At 38.9% G+C, this 19,269-nt stretch overlaps 2 protein-coding genes and 1 long non-coding RNA gene across 3 annotated transcripts in view; 2 read left to right on the top strand and 1 right to left on the bottom strand.

Moving 5' to 3' along the window:
• Positions 1–18,905, top strand: part of nlk2 (nemo-like kinase, type 2) — a 40,293-nt gene extending 21,388 nt beyond the window's left edge. Inside the window, exons 4-11 of the mRNA XM_051397955.1 lie at positions 58–164; positions 1,111–1,196; positions 3,601–3,810; positions 4,249–4,350; positions 6,601–6,687; positions 7,650–7,848; positions 9,070–9,163; positions 10,388–18,905. Coding sequence (XP_051253915.1) covers positions 58–164; positions 1,111–1,196; positions 3,601–3,810; positions 4,249–4,350; positions 6,601–6,687; positions 7,650–7,848; positions 9,070–9,163; positions 10,388–10,442 — 940 coding nt within the window. The 3' untranslated portion in view covers positions 10,443–18,905. The remainder of the gene's footprint in view (positions 1–57; positions 165–1,110; positions 1,197–3,600; positions 3,811–4,248; positions 4,351–6,600; positions 6,688–7,649; positions 7,849–9,069; positions 9,164–10,387) is intronic.
• The window catches only part of LOC127362358 (gap junction delta-2 protein-like), a 678,509-nt gene that overhangs the window by 604,864 nt on the left and 54,376 nt on the right, over positions 1–19,269 (top strand). The gene's annotated exons all lie outside the window — the stretch shown is intronic.
• LOC127362393 (uncharacterized) overlaps positions 1–19,269 on the bottom strand; it is a 67,794-nt gene that overhangs the window by 28,843 nt on the left and 19,682 nt on the right. The window contains exon 2 of the long non-coding RNA XR_007884448.1: positions 5,741–6,348. This is a non-coding gene — a long non-coding RNA (uncharacterized LOC127362393). The remainder of the gene's footprint in view (positions 1–5,740; positions 6,349–19,269) is intronic.

Here is a 19,269-nt window from a genome sequence, read left to right as displayed (position 1 = left end):
AGCTGTTTTTGCTCTTGGATGTGTTTTGGTTTGTCCCCTTAATTTCCCATTGGTCAGCTATGTGGTGACTGAACTGATGCAAAGTGATCTCCATAAGATCATCGTATCGCCACAACCTCTGAGCTCAGACCACGCCAAAGTCTTTCTTTATCAGATTCTACGAGGTAGGTTCTTTTCCTGTTATTATATTTATTCAGTCTGTTACATAAGATGTTCTCTAATAAACAGCACTAGGGATGAAATGTGCAAATTTGTGTTCGGTAGAGGTGGAGTATTCCAGATACATGGAGAAAAATTAAAAAATTAATAGTTGTGAGCAGCGTGTGCACCTGCTATATGCTATAGTTTCCACTATTTAACTTTTAAATTAAGAGCTGATCTGGCTACTGTCATCTACGCTACTGTCCTGTACGACAAAGGGATTTGGTCATTTGAGCCACTGGATGGCTTTTAATGTGAAACATCTGTGAAGGAAGTGTTGTGTATCGTTGATGGTAGCTTAACAGCAATCAAACAAATGCACCTGTCTGTAAATAATTAGTAAATGGAATGAGAGACTTTCCTGTTGATTGAAAACTTTAATTTCAGAATGTAGGGTGTAAGTAACTGATTATTTATCATTTGTGTTAAGCAAATAATCATGCATCATGACCCCATGCTGAAAATAACTAATAAAAAATATATATTCCCCTGACAACCTATCCAACCCGTTTGCTTTGTTTCCTATCCCATTCAATTCAAAGAACACAATTTAACATTTTCCTGTTCTAAAATCCTTCTGTTCCAGACATGGCCCTTTTTGCAGCCTATAAGTTGGACAGTGTTATGATAGACATGAGGCTTACAGCAGTGGCAGAATTACATCACTGTAATGGTGATAGTGGTTTAAAAGACACATTATCTGACACACATTGATTATTACAAATAATGAGCAGATACCAATTTGAACTCCTGTGCAAGAGCCTGTAATAGTCAGTGCACTCACTCAACCTGTTTGAGTGCAGCTAATCACTGTGTTATGGTTTCAGACAGTGAGCAGGATTGTAACATCTCATGTAATATTCTACTATATTATGTTGTTTCTTCCTTCTCAACTATTCCCACCACCAGGACTCAAATACCTTCATTCTGCTGGCATTCTACACCGAGACATCAAGCCCGGCAACCTCCTGGTCAACAGCAACTGTGTGCTGAAGGTGCGTGGAACAGGCTATGTGCCTACCCTTTCTGTTGGCAGAGAGCATCCCACCTGAGGACAACATCACAGTAACAGAAGCATCATTATAGGCTGTAGTTTTTGTACTGTATTACATTTTATTGTAAGGTTCTTTGTTATTTAGTAGACCATGGCCCAAATGAACAGCACTTCAAACTAGGGTCAATGTGTAGGATTCAGTGCCATCTAGTGGTGAAGCAGATTACAACCATCTAAATACAGCTCAGCTACAGTACAGTACAGTACACTGGAGATAGAAAAATTTAGGAAAACTTTTTCAGAAATAACGTAATCTTCATTGCCCAACATTTGAAAGAATTTTTGTTGTGGCTATACCATTCTACTAGAACAGTGTTTTACAAAATAACCAAGACACTTCAACAAACCTTTTTTTTTGCAGAAAACACAATGATCAAAATTAGAGAACAGCAATGACTGTAACACAGAGAAATATTAAAGCAACATTTTCTGAAAGTTACAACAGTCAACAATTAGTAGGAAGTGTACAGGCCGTTGCTTTGAATGACCTCTGCGGCCACAGGACATCACTAGTCTCTCACACTGCTCTGGTGTGATTTTGGTCCACTCTTCTTCCAGTCTCTTCCACAGTTCGGTGACTGTAGTGGGTTTCTTGGCCATAACTTTGTCGGCAAGACTTTTCCATCCAGGATTTCTATTAGGTTTAGATCAGGACTCTAGGCTGGCCATCTCATTATTTCAGTGTTTTCAGTATCAAGGTAGTGCTTTACCCGTTTTGCTGTGTGACGGGGGCATTGTCCTGCATGAAAATTACTGGCTGATGAACCACACGTTGTTGAAGAAGGTTCTGATAGACATTTGTATTCACTCTGCCATGTAGCTGTATAAGAGGCCCAACTCCTGCTGCAGAAAACATTCCCCAAACCATGACACTTCCTCATCCACCTTTCATTGACTTCTTTACACACTTTGGGTTCAGTCTTTCCCCAGTTTGACGATCGGACCCTAATAAATTTAACTTGCTTTCATCACTAAAGTAAACTTTGGACCTGTTCTCCTCTGTCCACACAACATGCTCCTCGGCAAAGGTTAGTCTTTTAAACATCGAGACACTGTATGACAAGACAGCTGCAGCGTTGAACCGATTGCCCACTGAGATTCTCTGCATTATCCTGTCCTCTCTTGCATTTGTCTTTTGTGGATGACCGGCCTTCTTGGGGGACTTGAATGCTTTTGTGACATTGTAAAGATGCAATATTCTAGAAATCACAGATTTGGAACGACCAACTTCTCTTGCTATGACTGATAGGGTCATCCCTTTGGCCTTCATCTGGACAACCTGCTGCCAGAGGGTTTCAGTCACTTTAGATCGGCTCACCATCTTGCAAAGTCAGTGAAAATTGGAAAGTTAGGCTGCAAGTTAAATAGGGTTTGTCAGATCATTAAGGACATTAGCACCAGGTGCCAGATTAACACCAATAACTGGGGGGTTCTGAAAGTGTTCTCTAATTTTGATCAGTGTTCCTTTTTCAAATATCTCATTTAAGTTTTTTATACTGTGCTTCAGAACATATGTAACTCATGAAATATGCTTAAAATACTGCTCTTTTACTCCTGTTTCGATTTTAAATAGGGTTAGGGTTAGTGACGCAGTGACCTTGACATTTAGGAAATTGTAGATTGTTCTCTAATTTTGTGGCTGAAAGGAACATGAAAGACCCAATCTTTAGCCAGTGTTTGGTTTGTCCATTCTGGGCTACTGTAGAAACATGGTGGTTCAAGATGGTGGCCTCTGTAGAAAAGGTTCCCGCTCCCTCTGTTGATAAAACAGCTCCTTCATTTTGATTTCAAAATGCACCTTTCATGTAGGCTGCAGAACAAAACTGTTGGTGATAGGAGGTGGTTAAAGCTCCTTTATATATTAAAATATTATTTATATATTATAAATAATATTTTAGCATCTTTTAAACTGTGCTGATGGGTTACATTCATGTGGGTAGAAAACTGACACAATCCAGTCTGTGTGGCTTTTGGTGCCTTCAATGTCAGTGTGTTTTTTGTGTTTTTTGTGTTTTAGATGCTGCCATTAGGAGTCACCAAAGTGAGAAATGTTCAAATCCTAGGGGTTGTAATTATATACATTAGAAACCCTGTAAACTATGGAGTTTAATGAATGCATCTTTTACATGGTGTTAACATGTTCTTAACTATACAGGCCTTACAAAGATGGCTATTGTAGGGTGTTTTTTACAGGAAGTGTGTGTGTGCTGTTCTTCAGGACAGATCTTGGGATTTGGAGCAAATTCACAAAAAGAAGCATCCTTACTGGTTACTAATATTAGTTTTCACAATAAAGCTGTGAAGGGAAAAAAGAAAACTATGACTAACATCTGACTGTCTTCCAGATCTGTGATTTTGGCCTGGCCCGAGTGGAGGAGTCTGACGAGTCACGGCACATGACTCAGGAAGTGGTGACGCAGTACTACCGAGCTCCTGAGATCCTCATGGGGAGCCGCCACTACTCCAACTCCATCGATATCTGGTCTGTGGGCTGCATCTTCGCTGAGCTGCTGGGGCGACGCATCCTCTTCCAAGCCCAAAGTCCCATTCAGCAGGTAACTCCTACTCTTATCTTATCTAAGAGGAAATGAGACAAGAGACAAGTAGAGAATGGACATGCTTACAATTATTTATCTTCGAGATAATTGTGATCTCGAGTAACAGCATTAAAAAAAGAATTGCAAGCACTGCTGATACACTTTAAATTGGGTTAAAGAAGTAATAATGATGATTCATAGACCCAGAAGCATTCTGGGTAGGATGTAGCTATTTTGGATACACGTATGTTTGTTTTACTTTGTATTGTCATTTTTCTAATGACATACTGTATCATTAGTCGGCTCTTTGTTACTACTCCCTTCCACAGATAAAATTAATGCCTTACTTGTTGAAGACAAATATTTTGAGTTGTGACATGCAAAAAACAGAAACTATCTTAGTCTGCTGTCTGTGATGTGTGTGGGTGTGTCTTTTTTTGCCTGGTTGGCTTGTAGCTGGATCTAATCACTGACCTGTTGGGGACTCCTTCTATGGAGGCGATGAGGACGGCATGCGAAGGCGCTCGCGCACACATTCTCAGAGGACCTCACAAACAGGTACGCAATCTATTTTTGTATAGAGCTTTCCCGCCTGTCTCCCTGAAAAGATTCAGTGATACTGGGTTTTTCTTTTTGCTAATAGCATTTGAGCTGCCATTTAAAGAAAGGCAAAACGATGGGGTGTGTCTAGATTAGTGGTCTAATGCAATATGCATATATAAATCAAATTTACAGTTTTCTTATTCAGTTTGATATTAAAATAACGATAATAAAAATATTATTATTAATATTGGCTTGGTGCCTGAAATCAATTTGTTTACACTGATATACAGCAGCCAATAGATGGTACTACTACAGAACAGACTGACTTCACAAGCCATGACTAGTTTTGGCACTATTGAAGGCCACATTGTGGAGGGTGGCCTCATAGATCTTTGTAACAGCAGCAGCTGGATAATTCCCTGTGCCAATATTTCCACACCTGCCCAGATGTGGCCGTCCATCTTTGAAAATGTAGCCTGTAGCAGTAGTACAACCATAGTTCAGTCTCCTCCTGCAGTTCCGGTTCTGCCCCCACACCAGGCACTTCACTGTAAAGTCCATTCTCAGTGGATGTGCACTGGTGCCTTCACGTTTCTACATCACACTGTACAAGTTGTATACTGGACCAGGACTGACTTCCTAACTATTTGTGATGTCACAAATCATGCTGATAGGCCACACGCTTATAAATCTGATTTTGAGTGAGTTTAGAGAAACTTTCCACTTTCAGCAGATGAATGTGAAAACATCCTTCTAGGAACAAGAAGAAATGCTGATTTTTGATTGGAGGGGACTTAGATGATAATTCAATTCAATTCAATTCAATTTTATTTGTATAGCGCCAATTCATAACAGAAGTTATCTCAGGACACTTTTCAAATAGAGCAGGTCTAGACCGAACTCTTTATAACATTATTTACAGAGACCCAACAGTACCACCATGAGCAAGCACTTGGCGACAAGGGCAAGGAAAAACTGCCTGTTAAAAGGCAGAAACCCAGGACAGACCCTCCGGCTCTAGGTGGGTGGTCGTCTGTCTCAACCAGTTGGGGGGGAGGGAGGGAGGGAGGGAGAGAGGGAGAGGGAGGGAGGGAGGGAGGGAGGGGAGAGAGGGAGAGAGAGATGCACAGCAACAACAGTAGCAACAACTAACTAATAGTAGTGACTGATGATGATGAACATGACAACAGCAACGATGGGGGACGATGAGTAGTGACAACAACAACAGTAACCGTAGCAATAATACTTATTATTATTATTATTATTATTATTATTATTATTATTATAATAATAATAATAATAATAATAATAATAATAATAATAATAATAACAGTAATATCAGTGATATTAGCAATGGCAGTCAAGCAGGACCATGGCAGGAGGCTCCACCAGGATCCATGAGAACCTGTGAGACGAGAAAGCACAAGAACTCCGGGGAAGAAGTGAAGTTAGTAACATGCATTAAAGGGACATGAATGAGTGCAGAAAGAGAGAGGAAGAGAGGAGCTCAGTGCACCATGGGAAATCCCCCGATAGTCTAGGCCTATAGCAGCATAACTAAGGGATGGTTCAGGACTCACCTGATCCAGCCCTAACTATAAGCTTTATCAAAGAGGAATGTCTTAAGCCTACTCTTGAATGTGGTGAGGGTGTCTGCCTTCCGAACCACAACTGGAAGCTGGTTCCACAGGAGAGGAGCTTGGTAACTGAAGGCTCTGGCTCCTGTTCTACTTTTAGAGACTATAGGAACCACAAGTAGCCCAGCATTCAGAGAACGTAGTGTTCTAGTGGGGTAATAGGGTACTATGAGCTCTTTAAGATATGAAGGGGCCTGACCATGAAGAGCTTTATAGGTGAGGAGGAGGATTTTAAATTCTATTCTAAATTTTACAGGGAGCCAGTGCAGAGAAGCTAGTACAGGAGAGATGTGATCTCTTTTTCTAGTTCCTGTCAGTACTCGTGCTGCAGCGTTTTGAATTAATTGGAGCGTTTTAATGGACTTATTGGGGCAACCTGATAATAAAGAATTGCAGTAATCCAGCCTTGAAGTAACAAATGCATGGATTAGTTTTTCTGTATCTGTCTGTGATAGGATGTGTCTTTAGAAACCATGCATCCATGTTTCAATCAACCTGCCGTCTCCTTCCCCTCATTCTGCTGGCACAAAGCTATGTTTTTTGCACATTTTAAGGATATTGAAAGATTTTATTTTATATAGACCTATAGGGGAAGATGGTTGACGTTATGATGTTGTTTTATCTGCAGCCATCCCTTCCTGTTCTGTACACACTGTCTAGCCAAGCAACCCATGAAGCTGTCCACCTCCTCTGCAGGATGCTGGTGTTTGATCCGGTGAGTCATTCCGTTACACATAGTTTTGCATTATGCTTTGTTAATGAGTAGAACCCATTCAATGAGTCACTGAAGTAGATTTAATCAAAAGTATTGTACAACACAGTGTACACAGTGTGCTTGTCATGACAACGATCTGTTTGAAGAAAGCAACTAAGTAAAACAGAGGAGACTGGCTTATTTTAGTTCAAACTAAAATGCACTATTTGAGCCTTGTTAGCAAAGGAACAGCCCCATTAACATTACAGGGGGAGGTGGGGAATGAAATCTCCACTGTGCTCCTCTAATTTAACTAATCCTTACAGTCGGCATATGAATCCTTGTGAAGTTGTAGGACAGGGTTTCTAATAGACATGGACACTGAGCAGGACAAAGACAAAAAAGAAAGCCTCCCCAAGGGGGCGCTGGAGAGTTGGAGGGGAAATGTTTTCTGTGTGTGTAGCATAAAGGGACTGCAAACAATCATTTTGTTGTACACAATACAACCTTGTGTTGTATAATGATGAATACATATCCCTGATCCTTGAAAATACAGCACTAGATGTATTAACATGTCAAAAGCTTATACTGGGCTTCTTTTTGCTACCAATGCATCTGCCCCCTAGTCTCTGTTAGAAAGAATGCAGGTATAAGGTAGCCCCAGGAGCTCTGTGCACTAATTATTTAACAGTCTTTGGAAAAACTCAGAGATCCAATGTCCTCTCCATCTTAGCTCTACTTTACACGTCGTCTTTTACTGTCGTCTGTTAAAGAAAACAAAAACACATTAAGTACAGACATCATCAAATGTATGCAAGGAAGTGGTGTCTTTTAAACCTATCCAAATAAGCTGGAAACTTTAATGAGGCAGAATCTGTTGGTTTGTAGGTACAGCCAGGAAGTTAAAAAGGAAAAGATAAGATTTTGCCTGTACTTTATTTCTCTTTATATGTATTCTGAGCATATGTTGTTTTGGTCTCCAGTCTAAGAGGATTTCAGCAAAGGATGCCCTGGCTCACCCTTACCTGGACGAGGGCCGTCTGCGCTACCATACGTGCATGTGCAAATGCTGCTACACCACGTCCTCTGGCCGTGTTTACACCAGTGACTTTGAGCCGGTCACTAATCCCAAATTCGACGATGGCTTTGAGAAGAACCTGAGCTCTGTGAGACAGGTCAAAGGTGAGATTAACTGCTCAGCCGGGCTTCTGCTGGCCTTTATGTTTAACACTGACCAAGAGATTTCAAAAGAGCAGTTGTTGAACCTTATTCTTCTTTCAATAATAACACAAATTTGGGTTCTTACTATTGGCAGTCTGTTTGATTCACGTTCACTGAACAACACAATTGTTCTGAGTCAGTCTGCCAGCCTGTAGAATATTCACCAAATCTAATATCCCTTTTGTGACTGCTCTTTAGAATGAAAATAGAACACTAGTGCCAACAGATACTAGCACCTACAGAACGTGTCTTTGGCTGTCTGGATTTGGACATACACTAGTGACAGATCTTAATTCATAACACCATGTTTTTGTCAACCTGGTGCAATCTTGCAGGAACCTTACTGAAACCTCCAACGTATGGCTACTGTACATGTACAGTTATTTATATATATATATATAATATATATATATATATATATATATATAAGTTCACTTGTCACTGGATGTTGCACTAGAGCACCAGCATCTCAGACCAAAACCATGGGACAGAAATAAAGTAAAACTCACCAAAACCGACTTTGTTTCTAGTCCTTGGGGACAAATGCACTATCCAAGTCTGACCACTAACAGTTCTTTTTGCCACTGCCAGGCTCAGATTGTTATTCTGTTAAGTGCCTGACAACATTATGGAAAGGATCCCTACAGAGATATCCCTTTTGTTTAACAGGAAACAGCCGTAATATTGCTATCACTCCTTGAGACTCCATACACAAAAATTAAAATTTGACCTCGCATATCATCATCGTAACATTGTTACTTCATTCAGAGTGGACAGAGACAAAATACATGTCCAACGATCACCAACTCTGGTTTGGTTGCTTCAAAAACATTGTATTTGTCACACTTACGCAGCAGGCTGAAGTCGTAGTCTGTGTGTTGTTTGTGTGCCTGTTGGCAGTGTGCATATGCATGTAGAGGGAAAAAAATAAAGATTTATAAACACAAACAAATAGTGGACGGATGTTGTGGTTGGCATTCATCAAATTTGAATTTGAAGTTTTCTTTGTTTTGTTCAGAGATTTAAGTGAATATTTGGTTGCATTTACATCAGTATTAACATCAATCAACACCACCTCCACCTGCTGCTGTCTATCCCCCTCTCTCTCTGTCTCTGGCTTACAAAAAATAAGAAATCAAAGTGTTTCCTAATCTTTTGCTGGTCTGTGTTTTTCCCTCCCAGAGATCATCCATCAGTTCATTTTGGAACAGCAAAAGGGGAGTCGAGTGCCACTCTGCATTAACCCTCAATCAGCTGCTTTCAAAAGCTTTATCAGGTAGGAGGCTCTGTAATCTACAGCTAAATATAGAGATTCTGTATGTGTTGATAACAAACATGATCATCAGACAGCTTTGTAGTTGGAGGAAGGTGTAGTTTCTTTTAACCTTTTTGATTGAGCTAGGTTTTCCTAAAGAAGCCACATACCCTTTGCACAAACATTACTTTGCTAAGTGTTTTCTGAATCTGGGTAAGAACAAAAAAGTGTTTCCCAAAATTGTAGAGTTTCTTTTTTCTACAGTATGTTATCACTAAAGCTAGTTAAAGCATATATTTGGAGAATCAGCTTTATTGGCCATGGATGTGTACACATACAAGGAATCAACAAAGGCCATCAGCTTGCGGAAGCCTCCTCCTTAATGGGAGTCACCATTTTTAATAAGAGCCGGCTAATCTTCTCTTTCCAGCTAGCATCAAACAGGCACTTGCTAACACTGCTAACGTTAGCAAACAAGGTGATGAGAGGTTAATTGTCAAATTAGTTGTTCTACGATACTCAAGTTTAATGTTACAGACCCCGATCAGCCATAACATTATGAGCACTAACAGGTGAAGTGAATAACAGGTTCCCTGGTTATCATGGCTCCTGTCAGTGGGTGGGTTATATTAGGCAGCAAGTGAACATTTTGTCCTCAAAGTTGATGTGTTAGAAGCAGTAAAAATGGGCAGCTTGAGGATTTGAACGTCTTTGACAAGGGCCATATTGTGATGGCTAGACGACTGGGTCAGAGCATCTCCAAAACTGTAGCTCTTGTGGGGTGTTCCCTGTCTGCAGAGGTCAGTACCTATCAAAAGTGCTCCAAGGAAGGAAAAGCAGTGAACCGGAGACAGGGGTGGCCAAGGCTCATTAATGCATGTGGGGAGTGAAGGCTGGCCACAGCAGTTGGAGCTACTGCTCAAACTGCTTAAAAAGGAAATGCTGGTTCTGATAGAAAGGGGTCAGAACACACAGTTTGTTTCTATAAAAAACAGCAATAACCAAGAACATACAATGTCTGTTTACAGGTCAATAGTTTGTGTACATTGTAAACAAATACAAATGGGGCAAAGGAATAAATATTGGTGTGTAATGTAATAGATGACTCTATATACATGAAGTTGGTGGTTATATACAGTATTCATGTATACATACAGTGTGCAGCATCTTTTTAACATTTGTGGATCACTACATAACAAGACAGCCTAAGAGCTAATATTAACTTGTTGGCCTCCTTCTGAACAGTTCCACAGTGGCTCAGCCCTCTGAAATGCCTCCATCTCCGCTGGTGTGGGAATAGCTGCTGTTGCGCATCATCATCTTTCCCGACTGACAAGCTGCTAAACTGGGAACAAGAACGTGTCTCAACGTCTTCTATCATCTGCGTAGCATTTCACTGGAGAGCAGGACTCGCAGGTCTGCTGTGTGTGTGCTAAAATATGAAACAAATTAAGAGAAATCCACTGATAATTGCTTTATTGTTGGGGGTTTATTAGAGGGGTTTGGTAGGCAAATGAAATGAGACAAATAGACCAAATCAGAATGTTTGAAACAAATCCATCTAGTCCCCTTCTTGGTAGATAAGATTAAACAGTTATTACATAATAATGAAGTGCATTTTGTTTATATATTAATACAAATTTAAAAAAAATATGCCTATTTTAAAATGTCTAATGACATTGGTTAATTTCCCATACAATCAAACCTCTCAGAATTATTACACACACCTTCACCTCTGCACTGGTAAATTAAATCCAACTTTGCTTCTTATTCAGACAATCGATTGTAATTGTGTTGGTAGGCTCAATGTTTAACCAACTTAAATCTCCCCATATGTTATAGGAACATGCTCTTAAGCATATTCATATTTTAACTTTTATTAAAAGTTAAAAAAAGGTTATTACAGGCATGTTCCTCTGTGTCCCCTGCACATTTGGCCATCGTATTTACTTATCTGACAATCTTTGCCAAAGATCAGGCGCCTCATGTATAAATGATGCATAAACATTAAGATTGTGTGCAACAAATTTGCAAGGTTTGGGATTTATAAAATGCACATTTTCTATATTATGGTAAGTCATGTGTCTGGATGGACAGACACGTCAGGCCACATTTTAATGGTTCATTGTGTGTTTTAAACAACTAATTTGTACAGTGTATCATCTAATGACATTCAAAGATAAAGGTGTTTCTACCTGTTCCACCCCTTGCTAAGTTGCAAGAATTGGGTTATAGCCACACTCTAATTTCCTTCTTAAGTCCCACCCCTTTTTGGGCAGCTCCAATTATAGTTGAGAATGCCTCAGTCAGCACCTCAGTCAATTTTTCCCCAACTATACTGTACTAGATATGCTATGTGCTAGGCTTGTCTTTGTTGAAAAGACATTTTGAAGATGGTTGAAAGATATGTGACATGTAGTCACATCTAGTTTAGCAAAACATTAGCTAACAAGCTAACCAATAATTAACTTTCAGATTTAACTTGCTAGCTAGCGATTGATGTAGCTAGCTAGCTAGTTAGTTAGCTAGCTAGTGTTTTACTCTGTTGAAAAATGCTGCTAACCTTACTCTGCCTATGATTGGCTTACCATGACGTTCTTACCGTAACCCGTGTCACTCCTAATGCCTAAAACCAACCAAACCTGTGAAGGCGTGTAGGATGAGAGAAAGTTGATAGAGGTTCTGACTGAACAACTGTTATTGTAGAAAGCAAAAAGGGGCGGGCTTAATATGAGTGTGTAAAGTGTAAACAGAAGCAACAGTGATTGAATTGCAAACGTATATTCATTATATGTGTAATGAGCAGAATTCATTTTAAATTATATTGATATTGGTGTCAGCACGTCGACATGCACTTTAGATTTTACCTGTCATTTTTTTCACCTTCTCATTGGTTTGTCATCTATTCATGGTGTTATCCTTCCATATAGAGTGCACTGCAAGCTTCAGTCATTTATATTGTACTAGTTAGTATAAGTACTTATAAAAGTAAAACAAAGCCCACAACCTGGCACTTTTGTATATTTTCAGGGCCAAATACAATGGAGATTAGTTAATAGAATGAATAGATTTAAAATAAATTGCAACCATTTCAACTATTTATGGTTGTTGTCAAAGAAGATGAGATTATACACAAATCCACAAGCATTTGGCGACAGGAATGTAATTATTGTTTAGACATATTAAGTTTTTCCATGTACCTATATTGTACATGTATTAGAAAGAGTGAACATATGCATGTATCTGCTATTTTGCGCATGATTTTAATAATGAATGTATGCAAACGTTTATACATGAGGCTCCACAATATTTGTTATTAACCTGTCCCAATATGTAAACTTTACTCTGTTGTGGAAAGGGTCAGATATCCCCTAAAAAAAAAAAGGCCAATAACAGCTTTATTTCTGTTTGGAATAATGGAACTGAGTGCTCAGTGTTCATTAGATTAGCATACTGCTGTGCGGAATTTAAATCTGCTTGTGTTTTAGATAAATAGTGTTTTGTTGAGATCATTCGGTCTTGAAGGTGAAGGTTTAAATACTCACTTGCATGTTACATGAAGAACAATTTAACCTTTCTGTGAATAGGAAATAAGTTCAAAAAAGGGATCAGACTAAAAGCTATCCTTGTACTACGCCCTTCTTCCAAAAAAGCTCTGAAGGCCTACAGTCATTTTCTGTACAGAACAGGAAGTCTTACAATGCTACTCAGACCCCTCCTTTGACCAGTCATAGCTCTTCTGTTGCTATTGTATGGCTAAACAGTCCTGTCAAGAGTTTTTTTTTTTTTATCAAGGAATGTGTGCTGTCTACTTGTGTGCCTCCTAATTTCACTATTGGACAGCAAGGTAACTACTGACACACTCAGCCAAACTGAGCAAATTTTACCCCAAAGAGTACGTAGAGAAAGTTTCATGAAACAAAATCTTTCTCAAAACAGTACTAGAGTGAAATATGTCAGCTTCCCAGTTCCCACATGACCTTTGCTTGATTTGCTCTCTGTACATACCACTTAAATGGAGTTAACCTCTACAGCCTGTTGGTCTTTATAGTGTAAATTCAGTTTTTCACAATCTGGGTCTTATTTTTGTGCAGCATGTTTTAATCCCAGTTCGTCAGATACCGATGCAGTTTTGTCATGTCGTATAGACCCACATGGTAAACTTTAGGGTCTTTGTGAGACTCCTGTTTAACATTTGGTTAATGTCGGGCTTAGGCAACAAAACTACTTGGTTAGGTTTAGAAAAAGACCATAATTAAAATAAAAATTACATTGGCATCACTGCGGCAATAATGTTATGTAACGTAAAACTTTAAATGAGTCAGCATTGACTTTGGCTTCACACAGGACACAGACCCTAGTCTCCTGAGTGAAAGTCCTGTGTTTGTTTGACCCATCCATCCACCACAACCATCTCTTTATGCTGACTTTAGCCCTATTTGTACAGGACTAGTATTCCATGTGATTTAGAAATTACTCCTCATGTCTGTGTTTCATGTGCCACATTCGCATGGGATAAGCAAATTTGTATTTTACTTAAATTTATTTAGACATTTAAACATTATCACACAAATCAGTGTGTTAATAACCACATACGTAAATGCACACATCTCAATTTAAAGACGCACTTATGCTTTCTGGTGCTGTGTGATGCTGCAGGTTTTTAATCAAGTCAAAGGAGCACAGCCAGCTGTGGATAGCAGATGTGAGAGTTGGTTTGTGACGTTGGAGAGCTAACCCTAACCATGCAAATTGTGGCATTTGCGCTCACTGCAGTTTTCATTATGGACCAATCTATGTGCTGAAAAGATGAGAAAAGCTTGAAACACTGGAGACAGCTGCAAAAACTTTCTTCCATATCTTCTTCCAACATATTTCTTCCATTGCCACTCCACGTTAGGTTCCATTCTGTTAGCTGCAAATACCAGTTTGATAGCCTGTAAAAATAAAAAAAACTACACTCCAAATCACAGAGATGCTGATTGGCACGGGAATAATATTAGCACAGGACCTCTGTGTTTGGTGAAATATGTTCGTTAATTTGCAGTGGAATTACTTAACAAATTACGGACATGGCAGATTGGCACAGGATTAAGACCACAGACGACCTCGGCAATTATCTCAAATCATATGAGGTCCCATGATCATACTAGTCCCGTCTGAATAGGGCTTTTATCACTCTTAATACTACGTCACCTGTAACAGATGGGTTATACTGGAGTAATGAAAGCCTGGTGCATCTCGAACGGATCCTAGAGGGTACCTTGTGTGTCTGTATGAGACACCAAAGGGCCATGACAAAACATTGGTATTTGACACCGTGGGAATGAGAACAGGCTTTGTGCCGTTGGACCATCCTTCCTGTTGTTTATGAGAACATTTTGCACAACAGTTTGTGGCTTGTCATGTTGGCCATTGGTTTTAAGATGAATTTATTTACCACATAACTGCTATTTTTCTGTTTCGAGTTGGGCAGAGGACCTTTGTTGGATGTTATCGCTCTCTTTCTCCCTGTGTTTCCTGTCTGGTTCTCAACTGTGACACAGCTCTCAAGCACACGCGTGATCAGGCATCGTTACAGTCAACACCGAGGGTTTCACTTTTAATGTAAGTGGTTAGTTCACTGGATTGAACTGGGGGATCTACAGACCATATAAGATCCCTTTTACACCTTTTTACACACAAAAAGACAGACATTAGCCAGTAAGTATGTTGAATATTACAAGAAAGACAACAAGTACATTATGAGTTCTGATTGCCATGTAGCATAGATTTTTTGGGTGTTTTTGATGAAACACCAAATCTTCTTGAATTGGACATCTTGACACAATGACCAAACTACTACAGTCCAATGAGTGCACATTGCTCTACTGATACTCCATTTCCATTTCATTTTGAACTAATACATTTGGTGGAGAGTAGCTGGGGCATGTAAGGTCTGTTTGAATCCACACAATCTAAATGTACGTAAGTCAATGTACAGTATTCGACTAGTATGTTTAGACAAACTGAGGCAGATTATACCAGGTCTTATCTGAAATATGTTTGTTTATAGTTCTTTCAAAATCATTGTCTTGGTATTCTTTTTGTTTGTCCTATTGGTTGTAAAGCTGAGGTTAGACCCAGATTGTAAAGAACTCCTTAGAAGCAGTGCCTGAAATGGACCAAAATTGTTGCCCGTACCCTAATGCAGCACAACCTTAACCCCAAACACAACACAACCCTAACCCTAATTCTTTTGACGTTTTTAAATTCTTTTAAACCAGGATCCAGTGCTGTCAAAGGCAAACAAGTTAAGTGCTCAGTACTGGTGAGTATTGGCCCATTTCATGCACTGCTTAGAACCTTAGAGAAAGAATGTGGCTGTGGTAGCTTACTGCAGGCAAGATCCAGTCTTCCCTCGGAGCCTGCCTTTGTAAAAACAGGAGGCCTGTTCTGCTTGTTCTGGACTATAAGGATGAATGGGAAACTGTCATCGTGAACAAAATATCAAAAGAAAGAAGCAGTTAAACCAGCAATATCATTCTTTAAGGGTGTTACTTCTTTGTTCTGTCTACTTGAATATATCGCCACATACATATGAACAACTTCTTCGTCACGGATTGCATTCAAGCAGATCACCATGGGACAGAAACAAGTAGCATATGAATGGTTTCTAAATGATGACAGTCTCATATATGGCTTTTTCTCAATGATAATCCAGTGCTAGTGCAAGTGTGTCCCTGCTCCTGCTCATACATTGTACACTGTCTTCAGAAAAAAAAAAGAGCTTTGAAGTAAATTATTTAATATATTTTTAGAATTGTTTTCTATTCATATTCTGTGTCCTATGGCATGCATTCTTCTCACACCTCAAAGTATGATTATGTATATATGTTAAATAGAGAAGCAAGTCTACACACCAACCTAAAAAAAAACACCACTGTATAGAAATTGTATTAGCCTGCACATTTCTAAGGCTGTGAAGTTAATATTATTTTTAAAACTTGCATACAAATGTATATATTTTCTTGATTTTTACCCTACAACTAGGATCTGTAGAGGACAACAAATCCTATAACGATTCACAGTCATGTTAACTGTATCTTGTGTGTACAGCAGAGTTGTAGATATATCTAAAGGAGAAGCCTTTTTTGTTATTGTTGTTAATTATTTCATCACAGCAGCACTGTGTGAATATGTATATAAAGGATTCACCGTGTTGGTCTCTACCTCTTGAGCTCAATAACTTGGCTTTGTTTACCCCCACGCGGTTCTGATTTCACGTGGGGATGAATTGAAAACACTTGAATGTCTATTCAAGCTTTTATACTGATATGATAAAATATACTGCCTCCCCTCCCCCCTCCTTCAGACCTGTGCAAAGCATTCACCTGGAATTTTGAATCATCAAATGTTTGTATTACAAAGTCCTACCAATAGCCAAGGGTTCCCTGACTGTTAGTTAATTTTTCACTCTTTGATAGGATAGGACCATATGGAGAGGGAGAGTCACTACTTCCACCACAGTGGCTGTGTTCAAAGCTCAGTATCAATGACTCCATTTGATAAAAAAGTTGATTTTTAAAGTTTCACTTAACATGCTGTCTTCTTCTTTTTAGGCTGCTGAGAATTAGACCAGTGTTTTGGTGTTGTTTCTGCAGGCTCTACTGTATATTGTTGGGGTTTAATAGCATTTAATCAAATCAGAATCCAGTATTGAATCCGAATGCTCTCCAGTCCATCACTGAATTGAGTTTAGATTTGGCTTTTTTAATTTAGCAGATAAATAAAGTTATAAATAACTAAAAGGCAAATATTTAATTAGAATATTGATATGTGAAATGGTAAAGGTGCAGCAAGGATTTATTAGTGGTTTCTGATATAACGAGAACCAGATCCGATATGGAAACGGCTATCAGAAGATAACAGCCTTTAGAAGTAGATACATTTGTTACCACATGTGTACACAGTTCTGATTGGCTGCATGCTTCTTCTTGTTTCTCTTGACAAAGACAGTGCCAACACAAAGTTTCAGAAGATTAAATAATAGAATTGCTCCAATACAAGTATCAGAATTTCCTCCGATACTGTCTTAAATGCGATATCTGGTATTGGCGAGTATGCATCCTTACACAGATCCGATACCATGTAATTTATTAGCCCCAAAACTACTAGTAGCCCCTGCTACTTCCCAGCAGTCTCCAGTTCGACCTTTTTTTCCCCCAGGATAGCGGAGTCATAATCTGCCCTATTCTGACTCTAACTAAGGGTTAAACCTGAACCAGACTATACAAAGGTTCAGCAATCAGAATGGAAAAAATGGCATTGGAACATCTGTTAGCTAATAGCATACTGTATAGTAAATAAAGAAAACATCTTCAACACATTGCAGCGTTAGAAAAACAAAACAAAAAAAACCCCACAAGCAACTAAGATACATATTTGCCAGTTTGAAAACACATACAGCACAAAGAAACACTGCGGATACAGAAATATAAATAGTCTTACAAGTGTAAACCAACAGAAATTTCCAAGTGACACTAAAATCCAACAAATGCATAAACTATTCAGTGATGTCTGTACAGGAGTTTAAATGTTTATTTAACATTTTCATTGGCTGATTCCGATAGCATAAAGCATATTCACATTATTGTGGAAAAACAGCTCTTGCTTTCTGTATTATTTTGCAAATGGTGTGTTCCTGATGTACCAGCTTTGCACAGTTCAAAACAGTTTGACCTTAGTTGCTCCTTTTTTAATGCAACTAACATCTGCTGCTGTGATTAAAGATGACAGAGATATTGATAAGGACTGTTTCCCAGTGTAACGATACAATAACAAATCCTGATTACATTGAGAGCTTTGCTCCGTGCAAGGTTCAATCTGAAGGCTTGGTTCAGATTGAACCTTGCACGGAGCAAAGCAGAACGTTTTTCTGCTAGAATTGGTCTATTTACTGCTGTTACTGCTCATCAGTTTTAGTGTCCCCTGGAAACGTCTGTGACGTAACGTCGTGTATGAGTTTTGGTATTTCTCCATTTGCTTGTGTTTCTTTATGCGACCTATGGGTTGTCAAATTGCTAAATGTGTTTCATTTTCTTGTTTTTTTTATGTTTTTATTTGACATATGTTGTCAAAATGTTAATGGTGTTTTCCTATATACTCTGAAGTTTTCTGAAGTTTCAGTGCAGCTACTGTAATACTGGTAAAAAGTAGGAAATAACCTGAAAGTAACTATAGTTAATATAGTTTCACTCTACCCAGTCTTTGCTATAGGGCTCATAATTTGATTCCAGTCACATGGCCATAATTATTATAATCCACATAATCCACTCCAACCCATTATGCCACTGGGTGTTCTTTATCGCATTATCACTTACCAATTCAACAAGGAGTATCCTCAAAAAAACGAGACAATAGAAAAGAGACATGCTGTGGGTGTCGATTGGAAACTGAATGGGAATTTTCTCAGGAATGAACAGCTGGCAGTGGTACAAGCCGTCACTCTCCCTCCCCAACGCCTGTATGAACTCTTTGTGTAGGTATAGTAGTTTCCTATATGTTTTATTTTGTGTTAGAATGAAGTACTTGAATAACATGATGCTCATGTTGGAAAATTGTAAAGTAATAACTGACAAAGTTTATGTGAGGGACTAACCACAACTCAGCAACTACTGAACTATTTGGATTCATATAATTTGTTGTCCTAAACAATGTTTGTATATTTGATGTTTTAATCAGATGCATTGTAATTTGAATAAAACTTTCAGTATATACAGTACATGATGTATCTATCAAACTGTGCGTTCAAGCACCGTAAATCAAAGTTAAGGACTAGGTAGGTCTTACACAAAAGGTTTCATCTGGAAAATAATGGTAAAAACATTAAATGTGACATTTAAAGAACCTTGTCCATACTTCTCTCTCAGGACACATAAAAGCAAGGCACACACAGCACAAGACCACACAGCATGAAAAGTTTGATCCTTAGTTTTGCATCTGCTCCTGCCACATATTTTTTTATTTTCTTAGGACTGGTGGGATCAATACTGATAGACTCACCCTTACTCTACATTCACACTGATAAATGATGGAAGATAGACCATGGATCATGCCCACCCTATAATAAATACACTGCTGCCAGA

The sequence above is a fragment of the Dicentrarchus labrax genome, unplaced genomic scaffold, assembly GCF_905237075.1.
Source record: "Dicentrarchus labrax unplaced genomic scaffold, dlabrax2021, whole genome shotgun sequence".
NCBI classification, from domain to species: Eukaryota; Metazoa; Chordata; class Actinopteri; family Moronidae; genus Dicentrarchus; species Dicentrarchus labrax.
The sequence above is the reverse complement of the archived record's forward strand: the minus strand, read 5'-3'. Positions and strand labels throughout refer to the sequence as shown.